The sequence below is a fragment of the Rhincodon typus genome, chromosome 10 (genome assembly GCF_021869965.1).
Source record: "Rhincodon typus isolate 14 chromosome 10, sRhiTyp1.1, whole genome shotgun sequence".
In the NCBI taxonomy this organism is placed as follows: Eukaryota; Metazoa; Chordata; class Chondrichthyes; order Orectolobiformes; family Rhincodontidae; genus Rhincodon; species Rhincodon typus.
Window position 1 is genome coordinate 5302696 of NC_063341.1, and position 13671 is coordinate 5316366.

Genomic DNA, 13671 nt, shown 5'->3' on the forward strand with positions numbered 1-13671 from the left:
TTTCATAAATTGTTTACTTGCCAACCATAACTGAATGTGGCAGCATTGCAAAGCTTTGATTATATCTGTTAATTATGGATCGCTTAGCTCTGGCAAGAGTATGCTGCATTTGCAGCTTAGCATGCATACAGCTGTAGCTTCAGCAAGTAGATGGTTTATTTTTAGGTATGCCAGTGCTGCTATCTTCCACTCTTTATTTAACCAGGGTTGATCCCCCAGGCTTGATGGCAATGGTAAATGATATGCCAGACCAGGAGGTTACAGATTGTGGTTGAAAACAATTCTGCTACCGACAGGTGACAATATCTCATAGGTATCCCATTTTCACCTGCTAGAGCCATTCTGCATCCCATTTAACGGTGGTAATGCCACACAAAACCATGGAGGGTGTTCTACACGTGAAGACCAGACTTCATACCCACTTGACTGTGCAGTGGTCACTATGGTATGGTATACCTGTGACAGATATATTGACAAGAATGTGACCCAAGTAGATTTTCCCCATGTGTTAGTTCACTCATCACTTGCGAGAGGCCCAGTCTGTCCTTCAGGACTCAGACAGTAGTCATTTTATTGAGTTGCTGCTGTGAAATTGCCCACCCAGAGTCTATTCTTTGCTCTTGCCACCCTCAGTGCTTCTTCGAAGTGATATTCAACATTAATTTGTAAAGGGTTTTCTTAACCTAAATCATAAAGATTATATCAGTTTACTTAAGAAGCAACAATTTATTGCTTCTTTTGTAATAAAAGCGTCCATCTAATTTTTTTAAACCAAAATTGCAAGAGTCATTTAAGCTGCTAAAAGAATGTCTCTCCCTCATCTCAGTTCTAATCCAGGACAATCTGACGCAGCCATAACCATCACTCACACTCTGTTAACCTATTCCACAGAAGGACACAAGCTACAAAACAGCTTTCAAGGAAAAAAATGTGCATCAGGAGCATTACATTATTGATATTCTGTCATTCATATGCCCTGGAATGACAGTGCTTTCCTTGTTAGACAATTTTATATTACTGTATAAAGGATTGGAGTCACAAATCCACATACCACCATGGGTTCAAAACACCACAAAACAAATAAAAAACATAGGCTTAAAAGGATTTAGCACAAGTACACTGTTAACATACCTTCACAAGTATCCATATATCATGTTGTTTGGACATTTGTTTATAAGAATGAGAGATTACCACCAATGCAACAGGATTTTTGCACTTCAACCGGACACCTATTTTCATCTTTTAAAATTGACTTTAGCTTGGATGATTACACAACAGAATAATTTAAGCCGATGGAATAATTTTTTTTGCAGCTTTATGTACTGCTAGGCACTTACATGCAACATTGATAAACAGCTGCGAGGATACTTCTTTCATCTAAACTTGGATTCCCAAAACTAGAAACAAAACAGAAGACAGTAATGATTTTAAAATCTTTTTGCCGAAGTGTTCCTTATCCCAGATATTAATGCCAGGCAATTGAACTTTCAAATTTTATACAAAGCATCAAAATTCTCAAATGTCAAGTATGAAACACTTATTTTGCTATGTAAGTCTCTCTGTAGATTACATTAGCACCATGCCTCATTTTACATCTCAAGCAGTGGTGATATTTCCATTTTCCTGTGACAACAATCCTCTAATTTCCTTGAGGAACGCTAGATTTTTTTTCCTTCCTTCATGACAAATGCTTATTGATGCCTACTCTTAATTGCCTTTGAACTGAATGCCTTGCGAGACCATTATTGAGGATGCTTAAGAGTTAACCACATTGCTATGGTCTGAAGGCAGTACAGGTAAGCTTGGCACATTTCTTTCCCTAAAGGGTATTATTGAATGAGATGGATTTCCTTGACAATCAATAATAAATTTATGGTCACCATTACTGTGGCTAGATTTCAATTCCAAGTTAATAGGTGATTTTAAACTTCACAGTTATCATGGCAGGATTTGAATCCATTTTCCCAAAGCATTAGTCTTGACTCTGGATTGTAAATTCAGTGACATCACTTCTACATTACCATATCCCCATAACTGAACTTCTGAATTTCTAGTGGAAATTACGTTGATACTATTTATATTAGTTTCCCCTGGCAGCTTACTTAACACAAAAGAGTCAAGACTTTCACATCCAATTAATTTGAACTAGAATTAAGTATGCAGTAGTAAAGAAAAGATGTGATGATGTTTTCATGCAAACAGCTGGCCAGTGGGCTTTTGAGAACATAATTGCTCCAATCAGAATGATATATAGCATGGACATTCTGTCGGACACGTACGCAATGTGTGAACATACGATGCAACAGCAAAACTCCCCAACTAGATTGAAGAACCCTTGCTGTGATGACCAGGAAATATAAGTCATGTTTAATGCGTGCAAAGGAAGAAAAACAGACAGGAGAAAAGACATTTAAAATCTTAAAACAAACCTCCATTGTCATTAATTTCTGAAGAGACTTCACACTTGTTTAATTAACTTTTTAGGGCCATTTACTACTGAATGCACTAGTCTTACCTTTTCAGGCACGAGGAGTAGATAATAAGCAGGGCAAGTGCTCAGTTTTATGCATTGAATGTTTTTCAGTACAGAGTCCTTCAGCGAGATTCTGTTATGGTGCAGCCTATGCAAGAGGTCAGTAACTCAAACCACAAATTCTGGATCATGCACTTAACAGTGCATGTGCATATTCTGGATAATGAGATCCATTTTTTTTCTGGATTAATGGTAAAATACTGATAGCCGTATCAATTAAAAATACTGCTACAGCTGTATCCTGACTTGAAGATTTGGGTGACTACCATAAATTAAAAGTTTCAGTTTTTATGATCCATAATGTACAAAATCTTAGCAAATTTGTAATTCTCAAGCATTACAAACATCCCATTAAACAAACTGCATGACTTACACAGAAGTGAGAAACCAATAAACTAAAATGATGTAACAGTGAAACAGAAATCACGATCATAATGACATGGCAAAATTCTATGAGAACTTATCAACATGGTGAGCAGCTTACAAGAACATTGTTGGTGTGTTGATTTTAGTGTAAAAGAACTGGTTACTGGAGTGAAGGCAGATAAAATTCCACCATTTAAGGTTGCAATAACAATACCAAAGTTGGTCAGGTAAACAATATTGGCTGCCTGTATCCATCACCAATAGTTCATGACAAGCCAAGCTATTGCCAATACCCAGGAGAAAACAGAGTTTAGAATCTAAACCACAAAAACAATAAAAGACTAATAATAAAAAAAATGTGACACTAACTTTTCTTGCATTACTATCTTCATGAACTCAGTTAGCTTAAAACTGTACAAACCTATGCCGTCCTAACATACCCTTCTTAAAATTTGTTTACTGACAAGAAAACAGGCCAAAATGAAACAAGGCCTGTTACAATTGATTTATTTGAAGGAGAAAAACGTTTCTTCCAATTTAACTATTCTTAGCATATATTGTTAGTAGATATCACCTGTGATGCTATTCTACTAATTAGACCATTAAGTAGAAGTGTACAGTGAAGTTTCTGCAATATACCTCTTTGCATTATCCAACAAAATTAACATGCTTGCTCCACCGTCATCCTGAAAACTTTCGTAGTGATGACGGTCTGCATTACCGATCAGGTAGTCAAAAATTGCTGTATCTATTATATCCAGAAGACGAGGGCCAGAATCATAGGGAGGGGTCTTCTTTACTGCATCACAATAACTCTCATCATATTCCCACCTAGAAAAAAAACATTGAGATTAATATTCAACTACTTTAAAACAACTTACAGTACATACCATTAAATCAAAATTAATTCTGACTGAGCATCACCCAGTATAAGATATTATTCATTGCTCTAAGTGCAGTTCATTTTGCAGAATGGAAGTTAATTTAAAAATAAACTCTACATGTGGGCTGATGTATATAATGTGTGTACTGTTACACTTTTAAACAATTTTATCCCTTTTCTCACTTTCTCTTGAAAATATATTGACCCAGGAGTTGCAGTACAATAAGCCCTCTGGAGTTTGTTTGAAGGACACCTTCCAAAAACCGCAAATTTCAGTTGCTGATTCAAATTTCCTTTCAAGCCAGTTGTTCACAAGGTGTTGAGGAATCAATCTTGGCAGCTTTCTTAAAACATATTCTGGCTTAAATGCCATATGAAATCCAGCATCAACATTTTGGCAACATTGCTCATCTCCATTTCAACCTCATCCGAACACTAAGTATGTCCCTACTTTATTTCTACCATATAATCCTTTGCTGATTTCCTGAATTCTAACTTACATAAACTCTAAATCATTCAATACAATGTTGCTCAGATCTCAGCTCACAGTAAATCCTTCATTCAGCTGTGTTCCTACTAACCTTCTTTACGTTTTGATCAATGAGTGTATTGAAAGTACAATGTGGGAAAATGCAAAGTTGTTCATTTTGCAAGGGAGAACAAACAAAATATTATTGAAATAGAGAAAAATTGCAGAAAGTTATAACACAAAGGGGTACTTGTGAAAAACAAAGTTAGCACACAGGTGTAACAGCTAATCAGCAAGGCTAATGGAATGTTGGCCTTAGTTCAAGGGGGTTGGAGTATAACAGTAGGTAAGTTTTACTGCAACTATATATGCTGCTGGTCAGACCATTTCTGGAGTCCTGTGAGCAATTTTGGTCCCCTTATTTAAAGAAAGATATTGTTTCATTGGAGGCAGTTCAGAGAAAGTTTGCTAGGATGATCCCTGATGTGGAGGGACTGTTTTACAAGTAAAGGCTAAACAGGTTTGGACTGTACTCACTGGAATTTAGAAAAATTGAGAGGTGATCTCATTGAAATATATAACCATTCTTAAGGGGCTTGACAGGGTAAATACTATGAGGGTGTTTCCCCTCATGGGATAGTCTAGGACAGAGGGCATAGTTCAGAATAAAGGAATGCCAATATAAGACGGAGATGAGGAAGAACGTTTTCTCTCAGAGAAGTGAAAGTCTTTGGAACTCCTTGCCGTAGAAAGCTGTGTAGCAGAGACCTTGTGTATATTTAAGGTTGTGATAAATTCTTGATGAGTCAGGGAATTGAGGGTTATGAGGAAAACACAGGAAAGTGGACTCGAGGAATGTTGTTTCAGTTGTAATCCTATTGTAAAGCTGAGTAGACTTTAGAGGCCTACACTTATTCCTATTTCTTCTGGTCTTATGGAAATGGAAAATTCGGGATGGTGGGAGAGAGAAGAAGGCTTCAAGCAGGTTGAGAGAGAGACAGGCTACAAAGGGAGAGGAAAGAAAAAAGATCCTGAAAAGAAACAACAACATTTTTAAACCTGTCAACAAAGGAACACTCAGCTATCTAGGAGTCAGGAAAACATGAAATCGCTGAGGTAATGAATTACTTGTAAATTTATCTTATCTTCAAACTGCACATATTCAGAAGCTACCCTACGGAGAAAACAGTAGTAGATGTTGCTATAATGAATATCTATGGTTAATTTTAAATCTATATTGAGATCTGAGATGCTGTAAATAGGGTAGTAACTGCCTGCTTGAAGTATTCCAACTTTATGAATGTGATTGAAACATATTGTTTGTGACCCCACCAGCTTTGGGAAAGTGTGTTTAGGGTGATAGCTTTTTATGTGTAGAAGTATGTGTCAGCTATTCTGGATAAAAGAAACTTATGCTATCTTATGTCCATTTCCCTGTTCCAATTTAAAAACTTTGGTATCTGGAAGATAATAGCTTTCCTTTAAGTTGTAGTTTTAAATTTAATGGGGGTCTGTGTGAGTCTTAGTACTTGTGTCAGCACAAATACAAACAGTAATGTTATTACCTACATTACCTAATAAAGGAGTCAGTGAGAATGAAGTAGTAGCCCTGAAGGATACCCATCAAAAATAAACATTTACTTTGTTTCTTGACCAGTAAGGTTAGCAAGGGTGATGACACAGAGTCAGGCAAGAGTTTGCCAAAATTACCACAGCATGTGAGTCAGGTGAGAAGATCAGTGATATATATGCCTAATTTTCCCTCCTTTTCAATCCTTCAATTCTCCACGTGGCCAAGCATCTCATTTTTACCTGTCATCACCTCAGTGATTCATTACAAGATTGGTGGCTTTCTGTATGAAAGGTTGTTGTTTATAATTCTATTGTGTATTTCACCATCAGTAAGGACTTATTTATTTGGGGTAGGGAAGGTGGGGACTTGAAGGAGGACCAAGTACTGGTAGAAGAAATAATAGTTCTACACCATCCGCTCCTTTGTTCCACTTCCACCTCTGTCAAAAGTATTAAAAAAAAACTTTGCAAATTCTTTCAGCTCTGAAGAGGAGTCATACTGGAGTCGAGACATTAACTTTGTTTCTCTCAACACAGACCTGCTAAGTTTATCCAGCATTCTGTTTGTTTCAGATTTCTTGCAGTCACATTATTTTTGCTCTTAAACAAATAAAAGCTGACATATCTGGGGGAATACCTGGCTAGTTTTCCCTCTCTGTAGGTTCTGCCCCATGGGTGTCTATGTTTTTGTAATGGCCAGATGTCAGGTAGCCACAGTATCACAGATCCTTCCATAATGTGCCCATCAGCACAGGCTGGTTCTGATTCTCTGCAGTAATAACATTTTCCATAGAAGCAGCTATTGTTACCTAAAAACAATAAAACAATTTGGTAAGACAAATCAAGAAACTGAACAGTTTTACTTGAAGCATTCCACAGGACCAATGAAGTTCTTTTACTATTTAAATGAACAAAAGATGAAAAAGTCTTCTCCTCAATGCGCTACCATTTTCTTCAGATCTAATCACGGTGAGATGATTATGTTAAATCACAAAATTAAGAGAAGTCAACAGGATTTCAGTGATCAGTGGAGGGAATATGTATTGTCTCAGTTAATGATAGTCATTGACGCATATGCATCAGACTGGTAAGCTGCATTGAGTAATACAGTGAAATAAATAAAAAAAAGTTGACAGCAAATTCCAAACTGTGTATCTTGCTACAATTGCACAACCTCAATGGCATAACTTCTGGCTTGCAAATGTTGCTGCATTACTTTCATTGCTCCCAAACTACTTAAGTATTTTTGACGTCTCAATTTTTTTTAAAACTGTGCAAAAGTGATGAGAAAATGATTGTTTTATTATTGCATAAGACACTAATTTATTCAGTCGATGAATATAATTCACCTTTTGCATTGAAAAACGAGAACTCTGCCCTTGAACATGAGAAAAGCCATTTGGATTCTGCCAGTTGGTCTGCCTCATTCCCACTATATTCAATATTTTGTTTCGAAATTGAATTTGTTTTTGATTGTTAAGGTAATAAACAGGAAAGTTAAAAAAATATAATTTTAACACACAGTAGTTCTAAAGTGAAATAAAATCATAAGAAACAGAGCAAGTGTAGTCTGTTCAAACATGTTTCATCGTTCAGCAAAATCATAGCCTTGCCCACACCACCAGCACCAAAAATCCCTTCACTACCCTATGGACAAATAATCACTCATTCAGCTTTGAATATAGCCTCCACTGCTGTCTGGGGAAGAGAATTCCAAAGTCAAAGACCCTTTGGGCGAAAACTACATTACTCAGTCCTGTCTTAAATCAGTGATTTAAGCAACTTACTCCAGGCCCCACTTCCCCCCCCACCCCTCGATGGAATTATTCCATTTTCAGTCACAAAAACCTTTTAACTGAAAGTTATACCGCTTGGGTTCCCCCACAGCTCAGAGTGCCTTTTCTCACATAATGTTATGCTCTTGACCTCAATAAGCAAATAGGCTCTTAGGCACCTTCTTCAGGGAATCACACCTTCAGGTTTTTTGTGCCTCTGCTGCCCAGAATGCCCATTCTTCAGCATGTGGGGAGCTGTGAACATGTCGCGGGACCAACACAGACCCATGTGCAGCAAGTGTGAAAAGCTTCACAAGCTTGAGCTCCATGTTTTGGAGCTTAAGCACGCCTGAAATCGCTGTGGCACATCCATGAGTCAGAGGACCATGAGTAGCACATTCAGAAATGGGGTCACACCACAATTCAGGCAGAGGTAATGGTATAATCTAGGGAGAGCATTACTAGACAAAGAGGGCATTCTAGAAAGTTCACAATCATTTGATTAGAGCTAAAGAATAAAAATGATGCAATTAAATTGCATGGTGTAACCTATAAATTGTCAACTAGTGGAAATTAGAGGATCCAATGTGCAAGAAAATTACAGGGATGTGTAAATATCATATAGTAGTTATAATGGGGGACTTTAATTACCCAAGATACAGTGGGATACTGGTAGTGTTAATGATGGAGAAGGGCAAGTGTTTGTAGACTGTCAGAAGAATTTCCTACAGATTGTATGTTTGGTCCAAAAAGAAGGAAGGCACTGCTAGACCTGGCTTTTGGGAACAAGGTATATCAAGTACATTAACTGTCAGTGGGGAAACATATAGGGGTTAGTGATGATTATATCATAAGGTGTAGAACTATGATGGAAAATAACAACAGTAAATCCAGAGTAAGAATATTCAGTTGACAAAGGGCTGATTTCAACATGGGTAAGCATAGACCTGGGCCAGACAGACTGGAACCAAAAGGTTGGCGGAAAAACTAACTGAATAATGGGTTACCTTCAAAGAGAAGGACAAACAAATCCAGAACTCCCTGGATGACAAACGAGATAGAGAAGAAGCTAAAGAATAAAATGTGTGCCTATGACTGGCATAGGTAGTAAATATAACTGTGAACCAAGTTGAATGCATAAGGTTCAGAAGTGAGGTGAAAAAGATAACCAAAGAGGGATTATGAGAAATATCTAACATAATTGGAAATCCCAAAGTCTTCATAAGCACATCAACAGTAAAAGTGTGATGAAAGAAGTCAGACAAAATAGGAAACAAAAAAGGGGATTAACACGTGCAGGCATGACTGAGGTATTAAATCAATACTTTATATCCGCATTTACCTGTGTGGCAAATGCTGCCTAGGCCGTGGTGTCAGAATAGGAAACTCCAATCCAAAATTGATAAGGTGTTGGTACTGGATAAGTTGTTGATATTTATAGTTGATAAAACACTGGGACCAGATGGGATGCATCCAAGGATTTAGAAGTAAGAAAGAGGGGAAATTGCAGAGGCTGGCAATAAGTTTTCAATATTCCCTAGATTCAGAGGTAATGGTCGACGACTGCAGAATAGCAAATATTACACTCTGTGCAAAAACGTTTGTAACAGTAAGCCTAAATTAATAAGAGAAACAGAAGTTACTGGAAAAGCTCAGGTCTGGCAGCATCTGTAAAGAAAAATCAGAGTTAATGTTTCAGGCTCAGTGACCCTTCCTCAGAATTGATGGTAGCTAGGAAAATGTCAGTTTATATGCAGAAGATAAGGTGGGGGAGATGGGGTTAGGAGTGAAGGATAGAGCCCAAAGAGGGAGAAGAACAGTTGAACAGACAAAGGAGTTAATAGCGATCTGGCTTGGAGGGTGAATAGCTGGTAATGAGGACTGTTGGTGACTAACAATAGGTAGTGTGTAATGGCAGACTGTGTGATAAGAAGGCCTGGTGTGTGCTGTAGGGGGCTAAGACATGGGAGAGTTCAGGCCCCAAAATTATTAAACTCGATATTGAGTCCGTTGAGCTGCAGGGTCCCCATGCGGAGAAATGAAGTGTTGTTCTTCCAATGTGCACCGAGCTTTGCTAGAACACTGCAGCAAATCTGAGACTTAGATTTGGCCAGGGAACGGGTGGTGTGTTAATGTAGCAGGCAACTGGAAGCTCAGCGTCTTTTTTTGCAAGCAGAACGTAGATGTTCTGTGAAGCGGTCACCCAGTCTATGCTTTGTTTCCCCAATGTAGAGGAGATCACACTGTGAACAGCAAATGCAGTAGACTAGATTGTGGGAAGTGCAGGTAAAGATCTTCTAGATTTGGATGCTGGTGGGATGGTAGGTAAAGACAGAGGGAACCCTATCGCTGTTGCAGGAGGGACGAGAGGGGGTGAGGTGGGAAGTATGGGAGATGAGTCAGACCCAGCTGAGGGCCCTGTTGACAACGGTGCTGAGGAATCCTTGGTTGAGGAAGGTGGTGGACATTTCGGAGGCTCTTTCGTTGAAGTTGGCCTCAGCGGAACACATGCGACAGAGATAGAAGAACTGAGAGAATGGAATGGAGTCTTTACAGGAAGCAGGGTGTGAGGATGTATGGAGTCTGTAGGTGTGAGGCTGGAAAAGCACAGCAGATCAGACAGCATCCGAGCAGCAGTAAAGTCAATGCTTCGGGCCAAAACCCTCCATTAGGGCCCAAAACGTTGACTTTCCTGCTCCTCGGATGCTGTCTGACCTGCTGTGCTTTTCCAGCCTCACACCCTATAGACTCTGGCCTCCAGCATCTGCAGCCCTCATTGTCTCCGTGTATCTGTGGGCGCGGTGGCTTTATAATGGATATTAGTGGCCAGTCTAACCCCAGAATTGGAAACAGAGATGTCAAGTAAGGGAGGGGATAAGTCAGAGATAGACCAGGAGAAAGTGAGGGCAGGGTGGAAACTGAAAGTGAAATCGATCAACTTTTCCAATTCCGGACAAGAGAGGGAAGCAGGACTAATGATATCATCAATATATCAGATAAAGAGTTATAGATGGGGGCCAGAATAGGACTGGAACAGAGACAGGCATAATTGGGGCCCATGCTACCCACTGACCTGAAGAAAACAAGAAGAGTTAAAAGAAAAGTTGTTGAGGGTGCGGACGAGCTTAGCCAAGCTGAGGAGGGTTGTGGTGAATGAGGACGTTTTGGCTTTTGCTCCAGAGAGCAAAGCGGAGAGCCCTGAGCCCATCCCGGTGTGGGGTGGACATGGAAAGAGATCACACGTCCATAGAAATGAGGCGGCGGCTGGAGCCTGCAAACTGGAAATTCTGAAACTGGCATAAAGCGCCAGAGGAATCACGGATGTATGTGAGCAGGAACTGCACCGGGGAGAAAAGACTAAGTCAAGGTAGGAAGAGATGGGTTCTGTGGGGCAGGAGCAGGCTGAAACAATGGGTCTGCCTGGGCAGTCCTGTTTGGATTTTTGGAAGAAGGTAGAAGCGAGCTATGTGGGGCTGGGGTCTATCAGCTTGGGGTGGGGGTTGAGATCAGCAGATGAAATGAGGTCAGTTACCATATTTGATACAATGGCCTGACGTGCCATGTTGGGGTCATGGTCCAGGGGAAGATAGGTGGTGGTATTGGAGAGCTGGCGCTCAGCCTGTGCAATGTAGGAGGTCAGTACACCAGACTACAGCAGTCAGGATTGGATCCAAGTGCAAGGAGTGCAGTCAGTTCAGAGGGAGATGGGTTGGATTGGGTTGTGGAGGGGGGCAGTAGGAGGTGTGCAGAGAAATTGAGGTGACCAATATCATGGTGACAGTTCTCAGTGCGAGACAGATCGAGTGCAGGTAAAAGGCCAGAGGGAGGAGTCCAGGTGGAGGGGGCATGTTGGAACTGGACGAACGGGTCTGTGGGACGGGGAGAGGACTCTTGTCCAAAGAAATGAGCACAAAGGCGAAGACGGAAGAAAAAGAGTTCAATGTCACATGTCCAAAATTCATTAAGGTGGGGACGCAGAAGGATAAAGCTGAGACCTTTACTGAGTACAGAACATTTAGCATCGAAGAGTAGAAGGTTAGGTGGGATGGTGAATGCCTGACAGGAGGTGGGGTTGGGGTAGGGGGATAGAGTCAGAGGAAGGGGAGGGGAGAAGGTTCCAGATAGCCATGGATATCTCTGAGTTACTGCATCTTATGGGCCTTGATGCCCGAAAGGAAAAGAGAAAGCTTCTGGTTAGCCCGGCAAATTAGCCAGAAGATGAAGTGGAACTACGGAGTGGTGCAATCCTGAGCCAGCATGATGTGATGCTGTTGGAGGGAGAGGTCGAGCATGTGCATGTGACACCGCACGGCACTGAGTGTCAATCTCAGGATGCAGCGAGAGCAGCTGTCTGTGGAACGCTGAACATCATGGAGATACCTGTGATTCTGGGTGGATTCAAAGCACGAGGGATGAAACTTCAGTTGGAATCCACGTGGGGCGAGTCTGAGGCAGAGGCAGTCACTGAGGAATGTGATATGGCTGTGGAAATGAGTTTTAGCAAATCCTTGGTCAGACACCAGGAGTGACAGTGAAATTATTGTCGGTGGACAAGAAGAAAGATTGGAACGGAAATCCTGGAGAGAGGAGTAGAACCTCTTCAAGGTGGGCATGCCTAGAAGAGATGTGGCAGTAGGTTAAATGCTAAATAAAAACTGAAAGAACTGCGGAGCTGTAAATCAGAAACAAAAACAGAAGTTGCTGTAAAAGCTGAGCAAGTCTAGCAGCATCTGTGAAGTAAAATCACAGTTAACATTTCGGGTCCAGGACCCTTCCTCAGAACTGATGGTAGCCAGGAACATGTCAGTTCATATGCGGAAGATAGGGTGGGGGGTGGGGTAAAGAGTAAATGATAGTTGGAGATAGATCCCAAAGAGGAAGAAGAACAGTTGAACAGACCAAGGAATTGATAACAATCTGGCTAGGTGAATTAATTAGGACTGTTGGTGACTAACAACAGGTAGTGTGTAATGGCAGACTGTGTGATAAGAAGGCCCGGTGTGTGGTGTAGGGGCCATGGACATGGGAGAGTTGAGGCCCTAAAATTATTGAACTCGATAATGAGTCAAGAGGGCTACAGGGTCCCCAAATGAAAATGAGGTGTTGTTCTTCCAACTTGTGCTGAGCTTCACTGGAACACTGCAGCAAGCCTCAGACAGAAATGTTAGCCAGGGAACAGGGTAGTGTGTTAAAGTGGAAGGCAACTGGACGCTCAGGGTCTGTTTTGGCATCCTATTTAGCCCATCTTACTGTTGATTTAACTTTGGTTGTGGGGAAACCACTGGAAGTATTATTCAGGACAGAATAGTCACATTAAAAATACGAAGAGCCACCATGGAGTTAAGAGTAAATCATATCTGACTATCTTACTGGAAGTTTTTGAAGAAGTAATGTGAGGGTAATGCTGTTGATGTGGTGTAAATGGGCTTCCAAAGGTGCTATAAAAAAAATTAGAGCTCATGCTGTAGGAAGGTCAGCAGCAACATGGATACAAAATTAGCTAAAAAATAGGACAGTAGTAAATTTCCAATAATCCTTAGATGCTGTAAAGTGCCAGAGGACTGAGGACTGCCCATGTAACATCCTAATTCAAAAAGGCAAGAAAACAAAATAGAGCTAACTATAAGCCATTTAACTTAATAGCTAGCTTTGGAAAACGTTAGAGTCTATTTAAATGATGTAGTCATAGAACATTTAGAGTACAGTATAATCAAACAGAGTCAGCATGATTTCATGAAGAAGAAATCATGCCTAACAATTTTTTTAAAAAGGCTTTTAAAGAAGATAACAAGCAGGATAAATAAAGGGGAAACCAACAGATATATTTGGATTTCCAAAGGGCATTCAGTAAAGTACTACACATAAGTCTACTTAATAAGAGCCTATGGTGTTGCAGGAAATATATGAACACGAAGAGAAGGTTGGCAAACAAACAGAAAACAGAGTTGGGATAAAAAGGAATTTTCAGAATCAAAACCTCTATCTAGTGGAGTGCCACAGGAATCAGTTCTGGGGCCATAATTAAATTACATTATATGTTAGTGACTCGGATGAGGGAAGTGAAGCATTATCG

The 13671-nt window shown here is 40.3% G+C and overlaps 1 protein-coding gene and 1 long non-coding RNA gene across 9 annotated transcripts in view; one reads left to right on the plus strand and one right to left on the minus strand.

Annotated features, from left to right (window-relative positions):
• LOC125484183 overlaps positions 1-13671 on the plus strand; it is a 58269-nt gene that overhangs the window by 32716 nt on the left and 11882 nt on the right. The gene's annotated exons all lie outside the window — the stretch shown is intronic.
• fam20b (FAM20B glycosaminoglycan xylosylkinase) overlaps positions 1-13671 on the minus strand; it is a 110110-nt gene that overhangs the window by 11292 nt on the left and 85147 nt on the right. For all 8 annotated transcript variants that reach the window (XM_048601788.1, XM_048601792.1, XM_048601791.1 and 5 more), the window contains 3 exons: positions 6461-6632; positions 3539-3730; positions 1338-1397 (listed from right to left, as the gene is read on the minus strand). In XM_048601788.1, the coding sequence (XP_048457745.1) occupies positions 1338-1397; positions 3539-3730; positions 6461-6632 (424 nt within the window). The remainder of the gene's footprint in view (positions 1-1337; positions 1398-3538; positions 3731-6460; positions 6633-13671) is intronic.